Source organism: Haematobia irritans, chromosome 1 (assembly GCF_050003625.1).
Source record: "Haematobia irritans isolate KBUSLIRL chromosome 1, ASM5000362v1, whole genome shotgun sequence".
Taxonomy (NCBI): Eukaryota; Metazoa; Arthropoda; class Insecta; order Diptera; family Muscidae; genus Haematobia; species Haematobia irritans.
Window position 1 is genome coordinate 17547222 of NC_134397.1, and position 21208 is coordinate 17568429.

Genomic DNA, 21208 nt, shown 5'->3' on the forward strand with positions numbered 1-21208 from the left:
AATTTTCTATAGAAATAAAATTTTTACAAAATTTTCTAAAGAAATAAAATTTTGACAAAATTTTCTTTAGAAATAAAATTTGGACAAAATTTTCTATAGAAATAAAATTATGACAAAATTTTCTATAGAAATAAAATTTTTATAAAATTTTCTACAGAAATAAAATATTGACAAAATTTTCTTTAGAAATAAAATTTGGACAAAATTTTCTATAGAAATAAATTTTTTTTTAAATTATTCCACTCGTTTGCAACTTTCCTTCCTTTTTCGCCTAGTTAGTTTTTAAAACTATCCTCGGCTATGAAAATGGCTACTGAAGAAGTTTTAATCCAGTTGTAAGTTCTTCTAATAACAGTTGCCTGTAGGGCTATAAAAAAAGAGAAGTAGACCATAGCAACAAAAGACCGCACATGGCGGATAGTTGAATGGAATATTTTATGTTAGCGATAATCTACAATGTTTAAATTACCAACAACTACTTTTGTTGAAACTAAAAGAGCAATAGCGCATCACTAGCAACAGTAAAATAATAATAATGATTTTTTTATTTCACATAGCTTGGAGGGGTTTTCCATTTCCATGCCATTGAATTGGCATCGTAGCATTGTCATTGGGATTTTTGCTCCATATATCCTGGCTTCGTTGGGTTGTGGAAAGTTATCTTTTGCCTTGGCCAATGGTGTAAACTTGAAAGATTTATCGTTTTTAAAAATACCATTTATTTCTTTGGGGCCACATGCTTCTCTATGGTTCTCCGCTCCAGCCCACTCGTTTGTTTGAATTGTTTCCAATGCGTTGTTGTTTTGTGGGAATTTTGTTTCGTTGTTTTTTTTTTCTCTATCTCTCTGCATTATGAAGAAGGCGTATGCAGACATGTGGCGTATGGGTAATATTTATTGTAATTCATTATTAATTTTATTACTCATACGCATAGGGGGTCCACCAAAAAAAATTTAATGGCATTTACTGATTTTTATCGTTAGTAATACTGCAACAATTTCAATGGAGGTTCATAAATTTTGTGAAAATTTTTATTTTTTTGTTTTTTGGTTCAATGGGTATTTATTATTTATTTTTTTTTTTGCTTTTTAATTTGTGTTGTTGCAACAAAGAGTGAATCTTTATTAAATTTATATTGACGTTAGCAATAATGGGATTTTATTTTGATCGTTTTGTTGTCTCGTTTAATTTTGATTGTTGATGAAATTGTATAAATTCAATTTTTACAATTTAGTTTAGTATTGACAATTTTTTAATTAAATTTAAGAAACCGTAAGCATTTCTGGAGCTGTAGAACAAATGCGGTTTGAAAATTTTTTTTGCAAAAAACTTGCCAGTGTTGTCAGTATGGGTTTTTTTCCTCTAAAATGAAATTTTTACAAAATTTCCTGGAGAATTAAAATTTTGACGAAATTTCCTTGGAAATGAAATTTTAAAAAAATTTCCTAAAGCAATGAAATTTTCTCAAAATTACCTATAGCAACGAAATTTTATTAAAATTTCCTATAGATCGAAAATTTTGACATCATTTCCTATATATAAAAAATTTTGCTAAAATTTCCTATAGAAATGAAATTTTAACAAAATTTTCCGATAGAAATGCAATTTTGATGAAATTTCCCATAAAAATGCATTTTTGACCAAATTTTCTATAGAAATGAATATTTGACCAAATTTTCTATAGATTGAAAATTTTGACTAATATAGAAAATTTTGCTAAAATTTCCTACAGAAATCAAATTTTGACAAGATTTCCTCTAGAAATGAAATTTTGAAAAAAAATCCTAGAGAATTAAAATTTTGAGGAAATTTCCTTGGAAAGAAATTTTATTAAAATTTCCTATATATAGAAAATTTTGACATCATTTACTATATATAGAAAATTTTGACAAAATTTACTACATTTCTATAGTAAATTTTTACAAATATTCCTTGAGAAATAAAATTTTGGCAAATTTTTCTATAGAAATGAAATTTTATCAAAATTTCCTATAGAAATGAAGTTTTGACAAAATTTCCTATCGAAATGAAATTTTCTCACAATTACCTATAGCAACGAAATTTTATTAAAATTTCCTATAGGTAGAAAATTTTGACAACATTTCCTACATATAGAAAATTTTGACAATATTTCCCATAGAAATGAAATTTTGACAACATTTCCTATAGAAATGAAATTTTGACGAAATTTTCTTGGAAATGAAATTTTAGCAAAATTACCTATAGCAACGAAATTTTATTAAAATTTCCTATAGACAACATTTCCTATATATAGAAAATTTTGACAAAATTTCCTATAGAAATGAAATTTCAAAAAAATTACCAATAGCAACGAAATATTATTGGAATATCCTATAGATAGAAAATTTTGACAACATTTCCTATATATAGACAATTTTACCAAAATTTCGTATAGAAATGAGATGTTGACCAAGTTTTCTATAGAAATGAAATTTTGACAAAATTTCCTAGAGAAATGAAATTTTGTCAAAATTTTCCGATAGAAATTAAATTTTGACAAAATTTCCTAGAGAAATGAAATTTTTACAAAATTTCCTAGAGAAATGAAATTTAAAAAAAAATCCTATAGAAATGAAATTTTGACAAAATATCCTATAGCAATGGAATTTCCTCAAAATTACCTATAGCAACGAAATTTTATTAAAATTTCCTATAGATTGAAAATTTTGACAACATTTCCTAATATAGAAAATGTTGCTAAAATTTCCTATAGAAATGAAATTTTAACAAAATTTTCCGATAGAAATGCAATTTTGACGAAATTTCCCATAAAAATGCATTTTTGACCAAATTTTCTATAGAAATGAATATTTGACCAAATTTTCTATAGAAATGAAAATTTGACAAAATTTTCTATAGAAATCAAATGTTGTTGAAACTTCCTATAGAAATGAAATTTTGACGAATTTCCCATAAAAAGGCAATTTTGACAAAATATTCTATAGAAATGAACATTTGACAAAATTTCCTATAGAAATGAAATTTTGACAAAATTTCCTATAGAAATGAAATTTTGACAAAATTTCCTATAGAAATGAAATTTTGACAAAATTTTCTATAGAAATGAAATGTTGACAAAATTTCGTATAGAAATGAAATTTTGACAAAATTTCGTATAGAAATGAAATTTTGACAAAATTTCCTATAGAAATGAAATTTTAACAAAATTTCCTATAGAAATGAAATTTTGACAAAATTTCCTATAGAAATGAAATTTTGACATAATTTCCTATAGAAATGAAATTTTGACAAAATTTCCTAAAATTAAATTTTGACAAATGTTTCTATTGAAATGAAAACTAGACAAAATTAATTAATTTCAGATAAAACGGAGATCAAATTAGGAGATATTTATACCGAGCCGATGTCCAATTTCATAACATAGCACAGACAGATTGATCGTCTTGAAATTTCTATCGACCCTGTGCCCTTTAACATATGTGAAAAATTGCAACAGATAGACGGATATCGTCTTGAAGTTTCACACTTGTCAAGAATATGTATACTTTGTATAGTCGGCAATCGATATTTCGATGTGTTACAAATTTAATGGCAAACCTATTATAGCCCCTTCACCATCCAATGGAAATGGGTTTAAAAAACAAGACTCTAATCACTGAGCGACATAGCTCTTTTTCCATTCTGCTTGAATAAGCGGACACTGCAGCTCCACATGCAATATTATAGCCTGATACCATATATTGAGAACCCTGTTGCTACAGAATCATCATTATTAGTCGTTGGGTACAAGAAATTTTCAATAAAGATAAATTAAGGAGATGTTGCCTTTTATCAATATTGTCACATATATCAATTAGATTTCATTTACCCATGTAGAAATCTCCTTCATAAATTGCCTATTGAAGCAAGCGCAAATTCATTCTTTCGCTATTATTAAGAAGACAATTAATCCCATAAGCCGATTTAAAATATTTTGCTTACAAAATCTATTCTACTGCTTCGAAAGGTCTACAATATAATATAAAGAAAATCCTCTTTTATGAGTAAATCTATATCGAAATGGCTTTAGTTGTAACTAAACCCTTTTTCTCCTTCCTTCCTTCCTTCCTTAGAAAAAGAGACACAAAAACAAACAAACTGCCAATTGATTGGCTTTGAGTATAACAAGAAATCATTTTAACTGATGCCTTTTAGCTCTAGTTTATTATTTACCGATTACCAATATCCCGTATCCATTATGTGAATTTAGTAACTGTGTGTGAGCCCTTGGGCCCAATATTCCCTCACAATACTCACACACACACAAAGTCTATTAAACTGTCAGTATACTGACAGTTACAATTACAATTTGCGGACTGCTTAGTTTATCATTTCTCGTTATATTTCATTTGTAAGCTCTTTTATTCTCATTTCGTATCTTTGATTTCGACTCTCTCATTATCTCTTAGTCTCTTTCTCTATCTCTCTCTCACATATTTCAGTCTCCAAAACTTGTTTGCCTTTGTAAGAATTTCGTTTTTGTTTGCTATCATTTGAAATGAATGTTGCTTTCACTTTTGTTTGTGAATTCTATGATGATAAAAATAAAACTGCGTCAGTTCTATATTTGTAAAAGTACGCTCATTTTAGCCATCGTCAGCTGGGGGCAAAAACCAACAAAAATATGCTACTCATTATATGATAGCAGGAGGGCTTTGTGTGAGAAGCAAGCAGTAAGAGTAAGACCACGAGCATTCAAATATGGGGGAGTGATGGTGGTTTAACTAACGAATGTTGACAAAGTGTAATCGTAGTTTGTTATTATCAATTTTGTTTGTATGAAAGAGAGAGGGGTTACATACATACATACACACACCAACAGAAAAACTATCTCTACTGAACTCACACAGTTCGTTTCATATTGACCCAACCCAACACATTTTCACTTTCTGTGATGACTATACACTACACAGTGAAACAAAGCTAAACGAAGAAATTTGACAAAATTTTTCTATAGAAATTAAATTTTGACAAAAACTCATATAGAAAAAATTTTGAAAAAAAAAACTTACAAAAGAAACTAAATATACGATAGAAATTTTTGAAAAATTTTCCTTGAGAAACAAAAAATTCCTATAGAAATGAACGTTTGATAAAAAATTGCCTATAGAAAAAAAATTGAAAAAATTAAAAACAAATGGCATAAGAAAAGAAATTTTAATAAAATTCAAGAAATGATATTTTGTCCAAAATTCCCTTACGATAGAAAATTTTGAAAATTTTTCCTACAGAAAAGAAATTTAGACAAAAATTTCTTATAAAAATGAAAGAAAATTAAATAATTTCTTACAGATTTTTTTTTAGCAAATTGTCTATAAAAAAAAATTTTTACAAAATTCTCTAGAGAAATGAAGCTTTAGGAAATTTACTATAGAAGGGATATTTTGACATTTATAAAAATTTTATTTTTGCTAAATTCCTGCAGAAATTTCCTATAAAAAAGAAATTTTTGACAAAATTTCCTATAGAAATGAAATTCTGACAAAATTTCTTATAAAAATAAAATTTTGATAAAATATTCCCTAGAAATGAAATTTGGGCAAAAAAGTGTCTCTAAATAAGCAATTTTTTATAAAATTTCCTTTAAAATAAATTTTTTCAGAAATTTCCTATCAAAAGTTTTGACAAAATTTTTTATAGAAATTAAATTTTAACAAAACTTCATTTCTGAAGGAAATTTTACAAAAAAAAAAAAAAATCCTACAGAAATGAAATTTTTACAAAAAAAATCCTACAGAAATGAAATGTTCCTGTGCTAATGAGTTTTTATAGATTTCAACAAAATTTCCTATAAAAATGAAATTTTATCAAAATTTCCTATAGAAAGAAAAATTTTCGAAAATTTACTATAGAAAGGATATTTTGATAAAATGTTCCTTAGAAACTAAATGTTGCCAAACGTTCCTGTAAAACTGAAATCTTGACAAAAATTACTTATAAAACATTAATTTTTACTAAATTTTTTTAGAAATAAAATTTTTACTAAATTTTTTTTAGAAATGAAATTTTTACTAAATATAACATATATTTTTTAGAAATTAAATTTTAAATAAATATCCCATAGAAATGAATTTTTGACAAACTTACTATAGAAATGAAATTTTCACAAAATTTACTGTAGAAATGAAATTTTGACAAAATTTTCTAACACACAAAATTTGACAATATTTTCTAAAAAAAATTATATTTGATAAAATTTCCAATAGAATTTAAATTTTGAGAAGATTTTATATATGAATGAAATTTCCACCAAAATTCCTATAGAAACCAAATTTTGAAAAGTTTCTATGGAAGCCAAATTTTAACAAAAAAAAAAACCCGTAGATATTTCTTATAAAATCTTCTATAGAAATAAAATTCTGACAAAATTTCTTATGAAAAGGAACTTGAAATAATAATGAAAAATGTGTCCGCTTCTTATCGAAAAAAAAATTCTAAAGTTTGAGGGAATTTCCTAGAAAAATTGAATTTTGCAAAAAATTTTCTATAGAAATGAAAATTTTTCGAAATCTCCTATAAACATTAAATTTTGACAAAATTTGCTTTACAAATCAAATTTTTACAATTTTTAGAGAATTTCCTAGAAAAATTGAATATTGCAAAAATTTTCAAGAGAAACTAAATTATTGACAAAATTTCTTACGGAAATAAAGTTTTGACGAAATTTCCAATAGAAATTAAATTTTGTTAAAATTTCCTATAGAAGTGAAATTTTTCCTGTAGACATTAAATTTTGAAAAAATTACTTTTACAAATCAAATTTTTACAAAATTTGCTAAATATTTACAAAATTCCTATAGAAAAAAAAATTTCGTCGATAGAAATTAAATTTTGTCGATATTTCCTAAAGAAATGAAATTTGATTGATGTTTCCTATAGAAATGAAATTTTAAGAAAATTTTGTTTAGAACCGAGATTTTGAAAAAAAAAATCCATTTGTGGTGAAATTTTGCCTAAATTTCCTAAAGAACTGAATTTTGTTTGCGATGCAATATTAACATTATTCCCTATAAAAATTAAATTCGGTTGAAATTTCCTATAGAAATAAAATTAAAAAAAAAACAAAACTACAGAAAAAAATTTCCTAAAACTATAAATTTTATTAAAATTTGCTAAAAAAAATAATTTATTAAAATTTACTCTAGAAATTAAATTTTGACAAAATTTTTTATAGAAATAAAAATTTCCGAAAATGTTCTGTTGAAATGAAATTGGATAAAATTTCGTACAGAAATAAAATTTTAACAAAACATTCTATCGAAATGAAATTTTGACAAAATTTTCTATAGAAAGGAAATTAAAAAATGTCCTATTGAAATTTTGACAAAAATTACCTACATAAATGAAATTTTGACAAAATTTCATGTAGAAATTAAAATTTTGGCAAAATTTCCTATACAAATGAAATTTTAACAAAATTTAAAAATTAATTTTTACTAAACTTCTTATAGAAATTAAATTTTTACTAAATTTCTTTTCGAAATTAAATTTTTAACAAAATATCCTATAAAATAACACTCCTATAAAAATGAAATTTCCTTAACTTTCCTTTCGTACAGAAATAAAATTTTGACAAAACATTCTATCGAAATGAAATTTTGACAAAAATTTCTATAGAAAGGAAATTAAACACATTCTATTGAAATAAAATTTTGACGCAAAAGTCCTATATGAATGGCATTTTGACAAAATAGTCAAGAAATTTTACTAAATTTTTTATAGAAATAGAATTTTTATAAATATTCTTATCGAAGTGAAATTTTCACAAAATTTCCTATAAAAATAAAATTGTAACAAAATTTCCCATAAAAATGAAATTATAAAAAAATTTCCTATAAAAATGAAATGTTTTTGTCAGCATTAAAAATTACATTTTGTTGAACCTTAACTTTCCTTTAGTACAAACTATAGAATGGAAATTAAAAAATTCCTATAAGAAATTTTGACAAAATTTCCTATAGAAATGAAATTTTAACAAAATTTCCTATAGAAAAGACATTTTACTAAATTTTTTTTGAAAAATTTTTTTTTTATAAAAATTCTTATCGAAATGAAATTTTTACAAAATTTCCTATAAAAATGAAATTGTAACAAAATTTCCTATCAAAATGAAATTATAAAAAAATTTCCTATAAAAATGAAATGTTTTTGTCAACATTAAAAATTAAATTTTATTGAAATGTCCTTAACTCCCCTTTTGACAAAACATTCTATCAAAATTTTCTATAGAATGGAAATTAAAAAAGCCCTATAATGAAATTTTAACAAAATTTCCTATAGAAATGAAATTTTAACAAAATTTCCTATAGAAATGACTTTTACTAAATTTCTTATAGAAATAACATTTTTACAAAATTTCTTATCGAAATGAAATGTTCAAAAAATTTCCTATAAAAATTGTAACAAAATTTCCTATAAAAATGAAATGTGTTTGTCAACATTAAAAATTAAATTTTATTGAAATATCCTTAACTCCCCTTTCGTACAGAAATAAACTTTTGACAAAACATTCTATCAAAATTTTCTATAGAACGGAAATTAAAAAAACCCTATAATGAAATTTTAACAAAATTTCCTATAGAAATGAAATTTTAACAAAATTTCCTATAGAAATGAAATTTTAACAAAATTTCCTATAGAAAAGACATTTTACTAAATTTTTTTTTTGAAAAAATTTTTTTATAAAAATTCTTATAGAAATGAAATTTTCATAAAATTTCCTATAAAAATGACATTATAAAAAAATGTCCTATAAAAATGAAATGTGTTTGTCAACATTAAAAATTAAATTTTATTGAAATATCCTTAACCCCCTTTCGTACAGAAATAAACTTTTGACAAGACATTCTATCAAAATTTTCTCTAGAATGGAAATTAAAAAATTCCAACCAGAAATTTTAACAAAATTTCCTATAGAAATGACATTTTACTAAATTTCTTATAGAAATAAATTTTTTACAAAATTTTTCTTATCGAAATGAAATGTTCAAAAAATTTCCTATAAAAATTCTAACAAAATTTCCTATAAAAATGAAATTATAACAAAATTCCCTATAAAAGTGAAATGATATCAAAATTTCCTATAAGAATTTCTATAAAAGAATTTCTATAAAAATGAGAAGCTGAAATTTTGTTGAAATTTATACAAAATCTCCTATAAATATTTAATTTTTTTTTGAACAAAATTTCCCATTAAAATAAAATTTTGACTAAAAATCCTATAGAAATTAAATTTTGCCAAAATTTATCTATTGGAAATTTAGGCAAAATATTACTTCAATTTTTTTTAATTTAGTCAGAAATTAATTTCTATAGATTTTTTAGTCAAAAATTCATTTCTCTGGTAAATTTTCTATAGAAATAAACTTTTGACAACATTTTCTATAAAACAAAATTTTGACAAAATTTTCTATAGTAATAAAATTTTGACAAAATTTTCTATAGTAATAAAATTTTGACAAAATTTTCAATAGAAATAACATTTTGACAAATATTTCTATAAAATAAAATTTCAACAACAAATTTTTTTAGAAAATTAAATTTTGCCAAAATTTATCTATTGAAAATTTAGGCAAAATATTACTTCAATTTTTTTTAATTTAGTCAGAATTTAATTTCTATAGATTTTTTTAGTCAAAAATTCATTTCTCTGGAAAATTTTGTCAAAATTTCAATTTCAAAAAGTTTGTTGACATTTTTTTTATAGAAATGAAATTTTACTTAAATTTCCTATAGCAATGAAATATTCTGAAAATTTTCTATATAAATAAAATTTTGAATATATTTATGACAACATTTTCTTTAAAAAATTCAACGATTTTTTTACTACAGTACATGACCATAATCTATTTTATGTTTACGAGTGTGTTTGTAGCCCTCTTTAACCTCTGATTGTGATGTAGCAACGCCATGTGATATTCTCATCGTTGTTCGTGTAGACACCGTTGTTGTCTACTGTTATTGCTTTTGTTCTTAATGGTTGTGCTTGTGTGTGTGTGTGAGTGTGTTTGAAGCATGTGTTTTGTGCTACTCTTGGCAGTATATTCGTGATTTGTTTCATTTCCTTTTCTTTTTCGGGTGAAAGTTGAATATCTACATAACAAACAAATGAACAAAGAAAGCAAGAAATAAAGGAAAAAGCTTTCCCTTTCACACATCCACACACTCACACATATATACCTATACATACATTTAAATATATATGATTTTTTATATTTTTATTTATAGAAACTACTTTGCTGTCGTTTGATATTTTGGTGGGTCTTTGTTCCTGTTTTTTTTTTGTATATGAGGAGAACCATATGTGGACCATGTATATTTGCGTGTATGTGTGTGTGTGTGTATTTCTGTGGTGTGTTGTGGTCTTTCACTTTTTGACATGTGACTTCTAAGGTTTTGTTGCTGTTTTTATTGTTGGTCGTTGATGCATTGTCGCTCCACTAAATATGACAATTTTTTCTATAAGGCGTCATAGAAAAACCATGGACTTTCAGGACAAAGTGGCCAATTTTATTTGTGGCCCCAATCTTTTGATGGTGATGATTTGCTTTTGTATTTTTGGAGGTTGACATATTTAAATATCGACACTCAAGAAAACAATCATAAGAATACTACAGCTCTTACTATCATCATATACTATCAAAGAGATAAAGAGAGACAAAGAGAGAAATTGCGAATGTTGGCTAGGGAGAAGGCTTGCCTTTGTTGTTATTTTACTTTACTTTTCGTGGTAATTCTCTCACCATAATCAAAACATTTAGGAATGGATCCACTCAATATTACCAAGAATGGAACAAAATAGCAAAAATATAGACAAATATATGAATGAACTCTTCTTAGTGATACATCGACCCTCCATAAAATCGAGAAGTCATTGAAAAACTGTAATGCCAATGGGTTTGTTTGTGCGTTTATTTAGCTCGAGTCAGTTTTTATTTGTGTGTGTGTGGGTATATGATGTGTATATATGTGATGCTTTTGATAAACTAAAACAACAAGATTTATTGATGACTTCCATGTGCAAAAATATTTTAATTTAATTTATCTACACTATTCTCTCACTCTCTATCTCCTTTTTTTTAGAGTCTACTCTCTCTCTCTCTCTATATATATATAGAGTGCATTCTCCGAAATGAATGATTTTATGTATTTTTGTTGACATACAACGTGGTAAGGGGTAAATTTATTTCATTTTTTTCGTATGAAATATTTTCACGTGATTTTTCTGATGAAATTCATTGATAATTTGTCAAATGATTTTTTTTTTGTGAATAAATTCTAGAAATGCCATATAATCTGTGATATAAAAAACAGTAATAAATTAGGCCTCATCTACCATGCTATGGAATTTGAATCTATTGTAGGAAATTTTTAATAATTTTATAGTCAAAGATCATAGGAGGAGTAAAGATACAGTGGCACATACTACTTTGAAATTTAAAGACCATCCTATTTTAAGATTTTTCAAAAAGGAGCACACAAACATGGAACAAAACAAGTAAGGAAAGTCTAAAGTCAGACGGGGCCGACTATATAATACCCTGCATGTAGATCCACTTTTTCGATAGCATATCAAATTTTATTTATAGAAATAAAATTTTGACAAAATTTCCTATAGAAATAAAATTTTGACAATTTTTTCTATAGAAATAAACTTTTGACAACATTTTCTATAAAACAAAATTTTGACAAAATTTTCTATAGTAATAAAATTTTGACAAAATTTTCTATAGAAATAACATTTTGACAAATATTTCTATAAAATAAAATTTCAACAACAAATTTTTTTATAGAAATAAAATTTTTATTTTATTATTCATTTAAATTTGGCTTTATTTTATTATTTATTTAAATTTTGGCTTTTTCAATATGATATGTGTTGCATCCCATCTCGTGAATAAGTTTTCTACTATTGCTGCTTGGATTTCGATCAAATCTGACGTTATTATTTTTTATGATTTTTGGTGTTTTTTGTTTTTTTTTTTTTCTATAGAAATAAAATTTTGACAAAATTCTCTATAGAAAAAAAATTTTAACAAAATTTTCTATTGAAATAAAATTTGAACAAAATTTTCTTGAGTAATAAAATTTTCTATAAAAATAAAATAGAAATAAAATTTTGAAAAAATTTTCTAAAGAAATAAATATTTTCCAAAAATTTGCCAAAATTTTGAAATAAAATTTACAAAAAAAAATTCTATAAATTAAAAAAAAATAGAAATAAAATTTTGACAAAATTTTCTATAGAAATACAATTTTGACAAAGTTTTCTATAGATATAAACTTTTGACAACATTTTCTATAAAACAAAATTTTGACAAAATTTTCAATAGAAATAAAATTTTAACAAAAATTTTCTATAGAAATTTCCTACACTCAAAAAAAATGAATCCTCTATTTCACTAAAGCCAATTTAACTTTATTCATTATTTCTTCGAATTTGTAAATTTTACTACAAATACGCCCATCGTGAACTTCGTATGGCACTAAAGACATTCTTGCAATTTTGAACTCCAACTTTTTGCTACAAATTACAAAATTTTCTTTCACATGTGAAAACAAATAATTAACCCTAATAAATATTCCTGAATTTGTCGAAAACTATTTACTTATTTGTGTGATATCGGCGTGATGTCAACGCTTGTAATACTGTTTAGTTAAAATTTTCTAAAAATAATCTAAATTTTCTAAAATTAACCAAAATTTTTCTACCTGGCGGGATTACTATTTTTTCAGTGTATACAAAAAAATGTTGACAAATTTTTTCTATAGAAATAAACTTTTGACAACATTTTCTATAAAACAAAATTTTGACAAAATTTTCTATAGAAATAAAATTTTGACAAAATTTTCTATAAAATACCATATTGACAAAATTTCCTATAGAAATAAATTTTTGACAAAATTTTCTACAGAAATAAAATTTTGCAAAAACTTCCTATAGAAATAAAATTTTGTCAACATTTTCTATGGAAATAAATTTTTGACAAAATTTTCTATAGAAATATAATTTTGAAAATAGAATTTTGCTAAAAATTTTCTCTAGAAATAAAATTTTGCTTAAAATTTTTTTATAGAAATAAAATTGACAAAATTTTCTATAGAAATAAAATTTTGCCAAAATTTTGCATAAAATAAAATTTTGTCAAAAATTTCTATGGAAATAAAAAAAATTTCTATGGAAATAAAAAAAATTTTCTATAGAAAAAAAATTTTAACAAAATTTTTCTACCAAAATAAAATTTTGCCAAAATTTTCTATAGAAATAATATTTAGCCAAAATTTTCTATAGAAATAATATTTTGCCAAAATTTTCTATAGAAATAAAATTTTGCAAAAATTTTCTATAAAAATGAAATTTTGCCAAAATTTTCTACAGAAATAAAATTTTGCCAAAATTTTCTAAAGAAAAAGAATTTTGACAAAATTTGAAAAAAAAATAAAATTTTGCCAAAATTTTCTAAAGAAAAAGAATTTTGACAAAATTTGATATAAAAATACAATTTTGACAAAATTTTCTATAGAAATAAAATTCTGACAAAGTTTTGTATAGAATTGAAATTTTGACAAAATTTTCTTTAGGAATAAAATTCAAATCCCAAATTTTTCAATATAAATAAAATTGTGACTAAATTTTCTATAGAAATAAAATTTTGCCCAAAATTTTCTAAAGAAAAAGAATTTTGACAAAATTTGATATAAAAATAAAATTTTAACAAAATTTTTCTACCAAAATAAAATTTTGCCAAAACTTTCTATAGAAATACTATTTTGCCAAAATTTTCTATAGAAATAATATCTTGCCAAAATTTTCTATAGAAATAAAATTTTGCAAAAATTTTCTATAAAAATGAAATTTTGCCAAAATTTTCTACAGAAATAAAATTTTGCCAAAATTTTCTAAAGAAAAAGAATTTTGACAAAATCTGAAAAAAAAATAAAATTTTGCCAAAATTTTCAAAAGAAAAAGAATTTTGACAAAATTTGATATAAAAATAAAATTTTGACAAAATTTTCTATAGAAATAAAATTCTGACAAAGTTTTGTATAGAATTGAGATTTTGACAAAATTTTCTTTAGGAATAAAATTCAAATCACAAATTTTTCAATATAAATAAAATTGTGACTAAATTTTCTATAGAAATAAAATTTTGCCAAAATTTTCTAAAGAAAAAGAATTTTGACAAAATTTGATATAAAAATAAAATTTTGACAAAATTTTGCCAAAACTTTCTATAGAAATACTATTTTGCCAAAATTTTCTATAGAAATAATATCTTGCCAAAATTTTCTATAGAAATAAAATTTTGCAAAAATTTTCTATAAAAATGAAATTTTGCCAAAATTTTCTACAGAAATAAAATTTTGCCAAAATTTTCTTAAGAAAAAGAATTTTGACAAAATTTGAAAAAAATAAAATTTTGCCAAAATTTTCAAAAGAAAAAAAAATTTTGACAAAATTTGATATAAAAATAAAATTTTGACAAAATTTTCTATAGAAATAAAATTCTGACAAAGTTTTGTATAGAATTGAAATTTTGACAAAATTTTCTTTAGGAATAAAATTCAAATCACAAATTTTTCAATATAAATAAAATTGTGACTAAGTTTTCTATAGAAATAAAATTTTGCCAAAATTTTCTAAAGAAAAAGAATTTTGACAAAATTTGATGTAAAAATAAAATTTTGACAAAATTTTCTATAGAAATAAAATTCTGACAAAGTTTTCTATAGAATTGAAATTTTGACAAAATTTTCTTTAGGAATAAAATTCAAATCATTTTGCCAAAATTTTCTACAGAAATAAAATTTTGCCAAAATTTTCTAAAGAAAAAGAATTTTGACAAAATTTGAAAAAAAAAAATAAAATTTTGCCAAAATTTTCAAAAGGAAAAGAATTTTGACAAAATTTGATATAAAAATAAAATTTTGACAAAATTTTCTATAGAAATAAAATTCTGACAAAGTTTTGTATAGAATTGAAATTTTGACAAAATTTTCTTTAGGAATAAAATTCAAATCACAAATTTTTCAATATAAATAAAATTGTGACTAAATTTTCTATAGAAATAAAATTTTCCCAAAATTTTCTAAAGAAAAAGAATTTTGACAAAATTTGATGTAAAAATAAAATTTTGACAAAATTTTCTATAGAAATAAAATTCTGACAAAGTTTTCTATAGAATTGAAATTTTGACAAAATTTTCTTTAGGAATAAAATTCAAATCACAAATTTTTCTACAGAAATAAAATTTTTTGCAAAATTTTCTATAGAAATAAAAAATTTTCAAAATGTTCTATAGAAATAAAATTTTGACAAAATTTTCTATAGAAATAAAATTTTCTATAGAAATAAAATTTTGTCAAAATTTTCTATAGAAATAAAATTTTGTCAAAATTTTCTATAGAAATAAAATTTTGCCAAAATTTTCTAAAGAAAAAGAATTTTGCCAAAATTTTCTAAAGAAAAAGAATTTTGCCAAAATTTTCTATTGAAATAAAATTTCGACAATATTTTCTATGGAAATAAAATTTTGCCAAAATTTTCTATAGAAACAAAATTTTGACAAAATTCTCTATAGAAATAAAATTTTAACAAAATTTTCTATTGAAATAAAATTTTAACAAAAATTTTCTATAAAAATAAAATTTTAACAAAAATTTTCTATAGAAATAAAATTTTGCAATAATTTTCTATAGAAATGAAATTTTGCCAAAAATTTCTATGGAAATACAATTTTGAAAAAAACTTCCTATAGAAAAAGAATTTTGACAAAATTTGCTATAGAAATAAAATTTTGACAATATTTTTTATCGAAATAAAATTTTGCCAAAATTTTCTATAGAAACAAAATTTTGCCAAAATTGTCTATAGAAATGAAATGTTGCCAAAATTTTCTATAGCATATTTAAAATAAATTTTTGAAAAAAAAAATCTACAGAAATAAAATTTTAACCAAAATTTTCTGTATGAAAATAAAATCTTGATAAAAAATTCCCATAGAAATAAATTTTTGATAAAAAAATCTATAGAAATAAAATACTCCTCGACCATTCCCCACAAATTTCTCTTTATTGAAATTTTCTTCCTTTTTTTATAACTTTCAGATGAACATTTTCTACACAACTCGGAACATAAGACACAACAAAAAATTCAATCTACTAACAACTTTCACCATCTATCATCAGCAGCAGCAGTTGCAACATCTCCAAGTGCAACGAGCTGCAATAGCTCCTATACAAACTCAGCTAAATCTACGTCATCAGCAGCAACTACGACAACGACAACAACAAAAATTTCAACTAGACCAACATCGGTATTACATTTCAATCGATATCCAATGACTAAACAATTGTCAACTACCACAGCTCCACCACCAGCACCAGCATCAGCACACACGAATAATGGGCTAAATGCTATAGGGGGAAATGGAGGAACTAATGCGGTTGGCATAAACCACAGTGGTAGTGGTAGTGGATCCTCGACTGCCACCACTGCCATGCCAATGATAAATGGCAACTCTTTGGTGGCAACATTTGTGCACCAAAACAATTTGACACCCACAATAATATCGCCCACTGCCTCATTGTCACCTACAAGTGCTATGGTAACTCCAAGTTTGTCATCATCATCTGCCTCTTCGTTGTCGTTGTTATCGCCAACATTAGGACCGGCAACGAATGTATTAACACCGTTGGCTTTTGTTAGTCCAACAAAAGTTAGTGCAACACCACCACCACCACCAACAACAACAACAACGGGAACGATACCCAAGAAATGTTTAATGCGACAAAGTTCAGCAACATCGGCGACGGCGGCGGTGGCGGCTATTGCATCCTCAACACAACCTCTACAACCTTCAATCAATCCCATAACAATGCAAACTACAACGACTATGACAAATCACACAAACACCACCATCACCACAACGATACAAAGTCAAACTTCGGTAGCAACACCCATTATGGCCACAAAGACCTGCGAAGCGAATAGCAAGTTGGCAGCAGCTGAAGCGGCAAAAAAAGCATCCTCCTCTTCATCATCCTCATCCAATGATGCCAATGGTCGTTCGGCTGCCTTAGAAAGGGCCTACGTGCATGATGTCTATGAGCATTGTGAAGAGCCCACGGGATCTTTGCGTCCTCGTGTGGCTCAATTTCTTAGTAATCTGGAAGCTGGCTCTGTGGTTTGCGATGTTGGTTGTGGCAGTGGTCGCTATTTGACCCAATGTAATCCTTCTATCTGTACAGTGGGTGTAGATCGTTGTTATCGTCTAAGTCGTGTGGCCAAAGAAAAAGGAGGAGAGGTAAGTGGAAGCGTAACATAAACAATGGTCGATGAAAAACTAAAAACCATGACAACCTTGTAGATTTCCCTAAGGGAAAGGGAGTTGTTTTAAGGAAGGCGATGTAATATTAATTGCACAGAGGAATTTAAAAAGAAAGGAAAAGATTTTTAAAGGACTTTAAGGATGTTTCAAAACAAAAAGATGAAAAGAAGTCGAACGAAGTACTTGATAGGGGTAGGGCATTTGAATTTGTCTGTATGATCGATAAGACCAATTTAAAGAATATGCTAGCCTCAGGTTCGATATCGATTTCGGTATTAGCCTCGAAACGTAGCTAATCTACGAGAGAACTATAGACTTCAGTGGTGGAACAGATCTGTATTTGTAAACCAGAAACTATGTGCGTGGGAACTGACGATCCGAAAATCTCATTGGAAGAACTTCAGAACCGAACATGTCAGTCGAAAACTATGGACCCGAAGATTTCAACGTCGAAAATGTCAGTGACGCAACTGTAGATCCGAAGATCTCATGGAGGGAACTCGAAATCTCAATAGAGCGACTATAGACCCAAAGGTATCAGTAGGGAAACTATTGACCCAAAGATCACATTCGTGGAAGTATAGATCCAAAGATCTCTGAGGGGGGAATTTTCGCCCGAAGATGTTATGAACTGTGGTTCAGTGATGCAAGTTCAAATCCGAATATTTGAGTGCAGGAACTTTTTCTCCGTAGACCTCAATGTGGGAAATGTATACTTCCAAATGTCAGGGATAGATTTGAAAACCTCAATGGCGAAATTGTAAATCCTAGAGATATGAGTGAGGGAAATGTATCACCAAAAATCTCAGTGGGGGAACTGTAGATCCAAAGATCTTAGTACAGAAACTGTCTTCAGTGAGGGAACCAGAAAAATGAATTTGGAGAAAAAAAAACTCAGAAGATCTCAGTGAGGGAACTGCAAAGATCTCCAAATATCTCAGTAAAGGAAATGTGACCCCAAGGTCTTCCGTAGGGAAATTGTAGAGACACATAGATCTCAATTTACATCCGAAGATTTCAAAGGATGTTATGAAATGTGGTTCAGCGATGCAAGTTCTGATCCGAATATTTCAGTGCAGGAACTTTACATCCGTAGACCTCAATGTGGGAAATGTACACTTCCAAATGTCAGGGATAGATTTGAAAACCTCAATGGTGAAATTGTAAATCCTAGATATATGAGTGAGGGAAATGTATAACCAAAGATCTCAGTGGGGGAACTGTAGATCCAAAGATCTTAGAACAGAAAATGTCTTCAGTAAGGGAACCAGAAATTTTCATTTGGAGAAACAACTCAGAAGATTTCAGTGAGGCTACTGCAAAGATCTCCAAATATCTCAGTAAAGGAAATGTGACCCCAAGGTCCTCCATAGGGGAATTGTAGAGACACACAGATCCCAATGTAGACACCAAAGATCTCAATGTATCACAATGGACTGAATAGTCTAAGTGAATCTTAACTAAATCGGGCTGACACATCAACCTTTAACCTTCACGCCAAGATTTCTGTGGGAGATTTATACACCGGAAGATCTCCAAGTGTAACTATGCACGCGAAGATTTCAGAGCACCGATTGTACATCCAAAAAAACTCATAGTGGGGTATAGTAAATGCGCCGATCTCATTGAGGGAACTGGGAATCCCCAAAAATATCAGTGATACAATTGTGGATTCGAAAATCTCAGCAAAGGAATTTCTCTTCTGAAGATTCCATTGATGGAAAGTGAAAATCTCAGTACGGGATCTATAGTAAATTTGTAGACCAGAAGACATGAGTGAAGGAATAGACAGTCTGAAAAACTCAATGGAGAAACTTTAGATGCGAAGATTCCAGTTGAAAACTATGGACCCGAAGATTTCCGGGCACCAATTGTACGTCTGGAGAACTCAGAAAAGGGTAATGTAGATGTGACGATCCCAGAATATTAAAAAATCATTTTCCTCAGAAAATGTCAGTGGTGCAACTGAAGATCCAAAGATCTGAGAGTAGGAATTTCAGATACGAAGATCTCATTGGGAGGAAGTGAAATTGGTGAAATATCACTGTCATGAAAGCGTAGACCCAAAGATTTCTAAGGGGGAACTGTAGATCCAAAGATTACATCACAGGAACTGTAGTCCTGAAGTCTTCAGCAGAATTGTAGACCCAAAGATCTATGTCGGGGAACTGTCGACGCGAAATTCTCAGTGGAGGAACTAATATCTTCATAGGGAAACTATTGATCCAAAGATATGAGTGGTGCAAAAAAATGTTCTCAGTAGAAGGCTCTTTGGGGGAACTGTAGCCCAGAAAATCTCTGTGGAGGAACAGAATATCCGAAGATGTCGGTGGGGGGAAAGGTAAACCCGATGATCCCATCGGGGAACTGTAGTTTCGAATTGCAAACCCACAGCAGAATTGCAAACCCACAGATCTAAGACGGTGAACTGTAGACCCAAAATTCTCAGAAGAGGAACTAATATCTTCATAGGGAAACTATTGATCCAAAGATATGAGTGGTGCAAAAAAATGTTCTCAGTAGAAGGCTCTTTGGGGGAACTGTAGCCCAGAAAATCTCTGTGGAGGAACAGAATATCCGAAGATGTCGGTGGGGGGAACGGTAAACCCAATGATCCCATCCGGGAACTGTAGTTCCGATTGTATCAGTGGGTGGGAGCCACCGTAGTGCATTGGTTAGCATGCCCGCCTTGCATACACAAGGTCTTGAGTTCGATTCCTGCTTCGACCAAACACCATAAAGCTTTTCAGCGGTGGATTATCCCACCTCAGTAATGCTGGTGCCATTTCTGAGGGTTTCAAAGCTTCTCTAAGTTGTTTCACTGCAATGTGGAACGCCGTTCGGACTCGGCTATAAAAAGGAGGTCCTTTGTCATTGAGCTTTACATGGAATCGGGCAGCACTCAGTGATAAGCGAGAAGTTCACCAATGTGGTCTAAGTGAGCCTGATACATCGGGCTGCCACCTAACCTATCAGTAGGTGACGTCTAAACCTGAAATTCTCAGTCGGTAAATTATAGACTCAAAATTCTCAGTGGGAGGAATTTTTGGTGCGAAGATCTCAGTGGCGACACTGAAGATGTTATTAGGGGAACTCTAGATCCTAAAATGTCAGTGGTCGAACTTTACACCCAAAGATCTCAGTCGTTGATCTCAAAATCCAAAGATCTGAGTGAGATTCTATAGATTTATTAGTCTTTTTGGTCGGCTAACTATAGAACCGAAGTTCTCAGTGGGGGTACTAAAGATCCGAAGATCTTAGTCGGGCTATTATAGACACGAAGATCATAGTAGGGCTGTAGAACCATATACCGCTTTGGAGGAGCTATAGGCCGGAAGAATTGTAGTCCAAAAGAATTCAGTGAAATAACATAATATCCCAAGATCTTATTGGGGGAACCATAAAATCAAAAGTTCTCAGTAGGGAAAGTGTAGATTCCAATGGAGAGAATTGTGCGTCCGAAGATCTCAGTGGCGGTATAGTAGAACCATCGCTATGGAGGAACTGTAGAACCAAAATTCTCAGTAGAGGATCTTTAGTGTAGAAGATTTCAGTGGGAGAACAGAATATTCCAAGATATCAGTGGGGAACTTCAGATGCGAAGATCTCAATGAAAATCTGAATATCTCAGTGATGCAACTTTTAAGTGGGGGCGCCGTAGATACGAAGATCTTATTGGGGGACGATAAATTCAAAGAGCTCAGTAGGGGCGAACTGTGCGCCCGAAGATCTCAGTGGCGGTGTAGTAGAACCATAGATCGCTATAGAGGAACTGTAGAACCAAAATTCTCAGGAGAGGAAGTTTAGTGTAGACGATTTCAGTGGGAGAACAGAATATTCCAAGATATCAATGGGGA

At 27.5% G+C, this 21208-nt stretch overlaps 1 protein-coding gene across 1 annotated transcript in view; it reads left to right on the forward strand.

Annotated features, from left to right (window-relative positions):
• Window positions 1-21208, forward strand: part of fid (class I SAM-dependent methyltransferase fire dancer) — a 118810-nt gene that overhangs the window by 33194 nt on the left and 64408 nt on the right. The window contains exon 2 of the mRNA XM_075289479.1: window positions 16129-17327. Within this exon, the coding sequence (XP_075145594.1) occupies window positions 16129-17327 (1199 nt within the window). The remainder of the gene's footprint in view (window positions 1-16128; window positions 17328-21208) is intronic.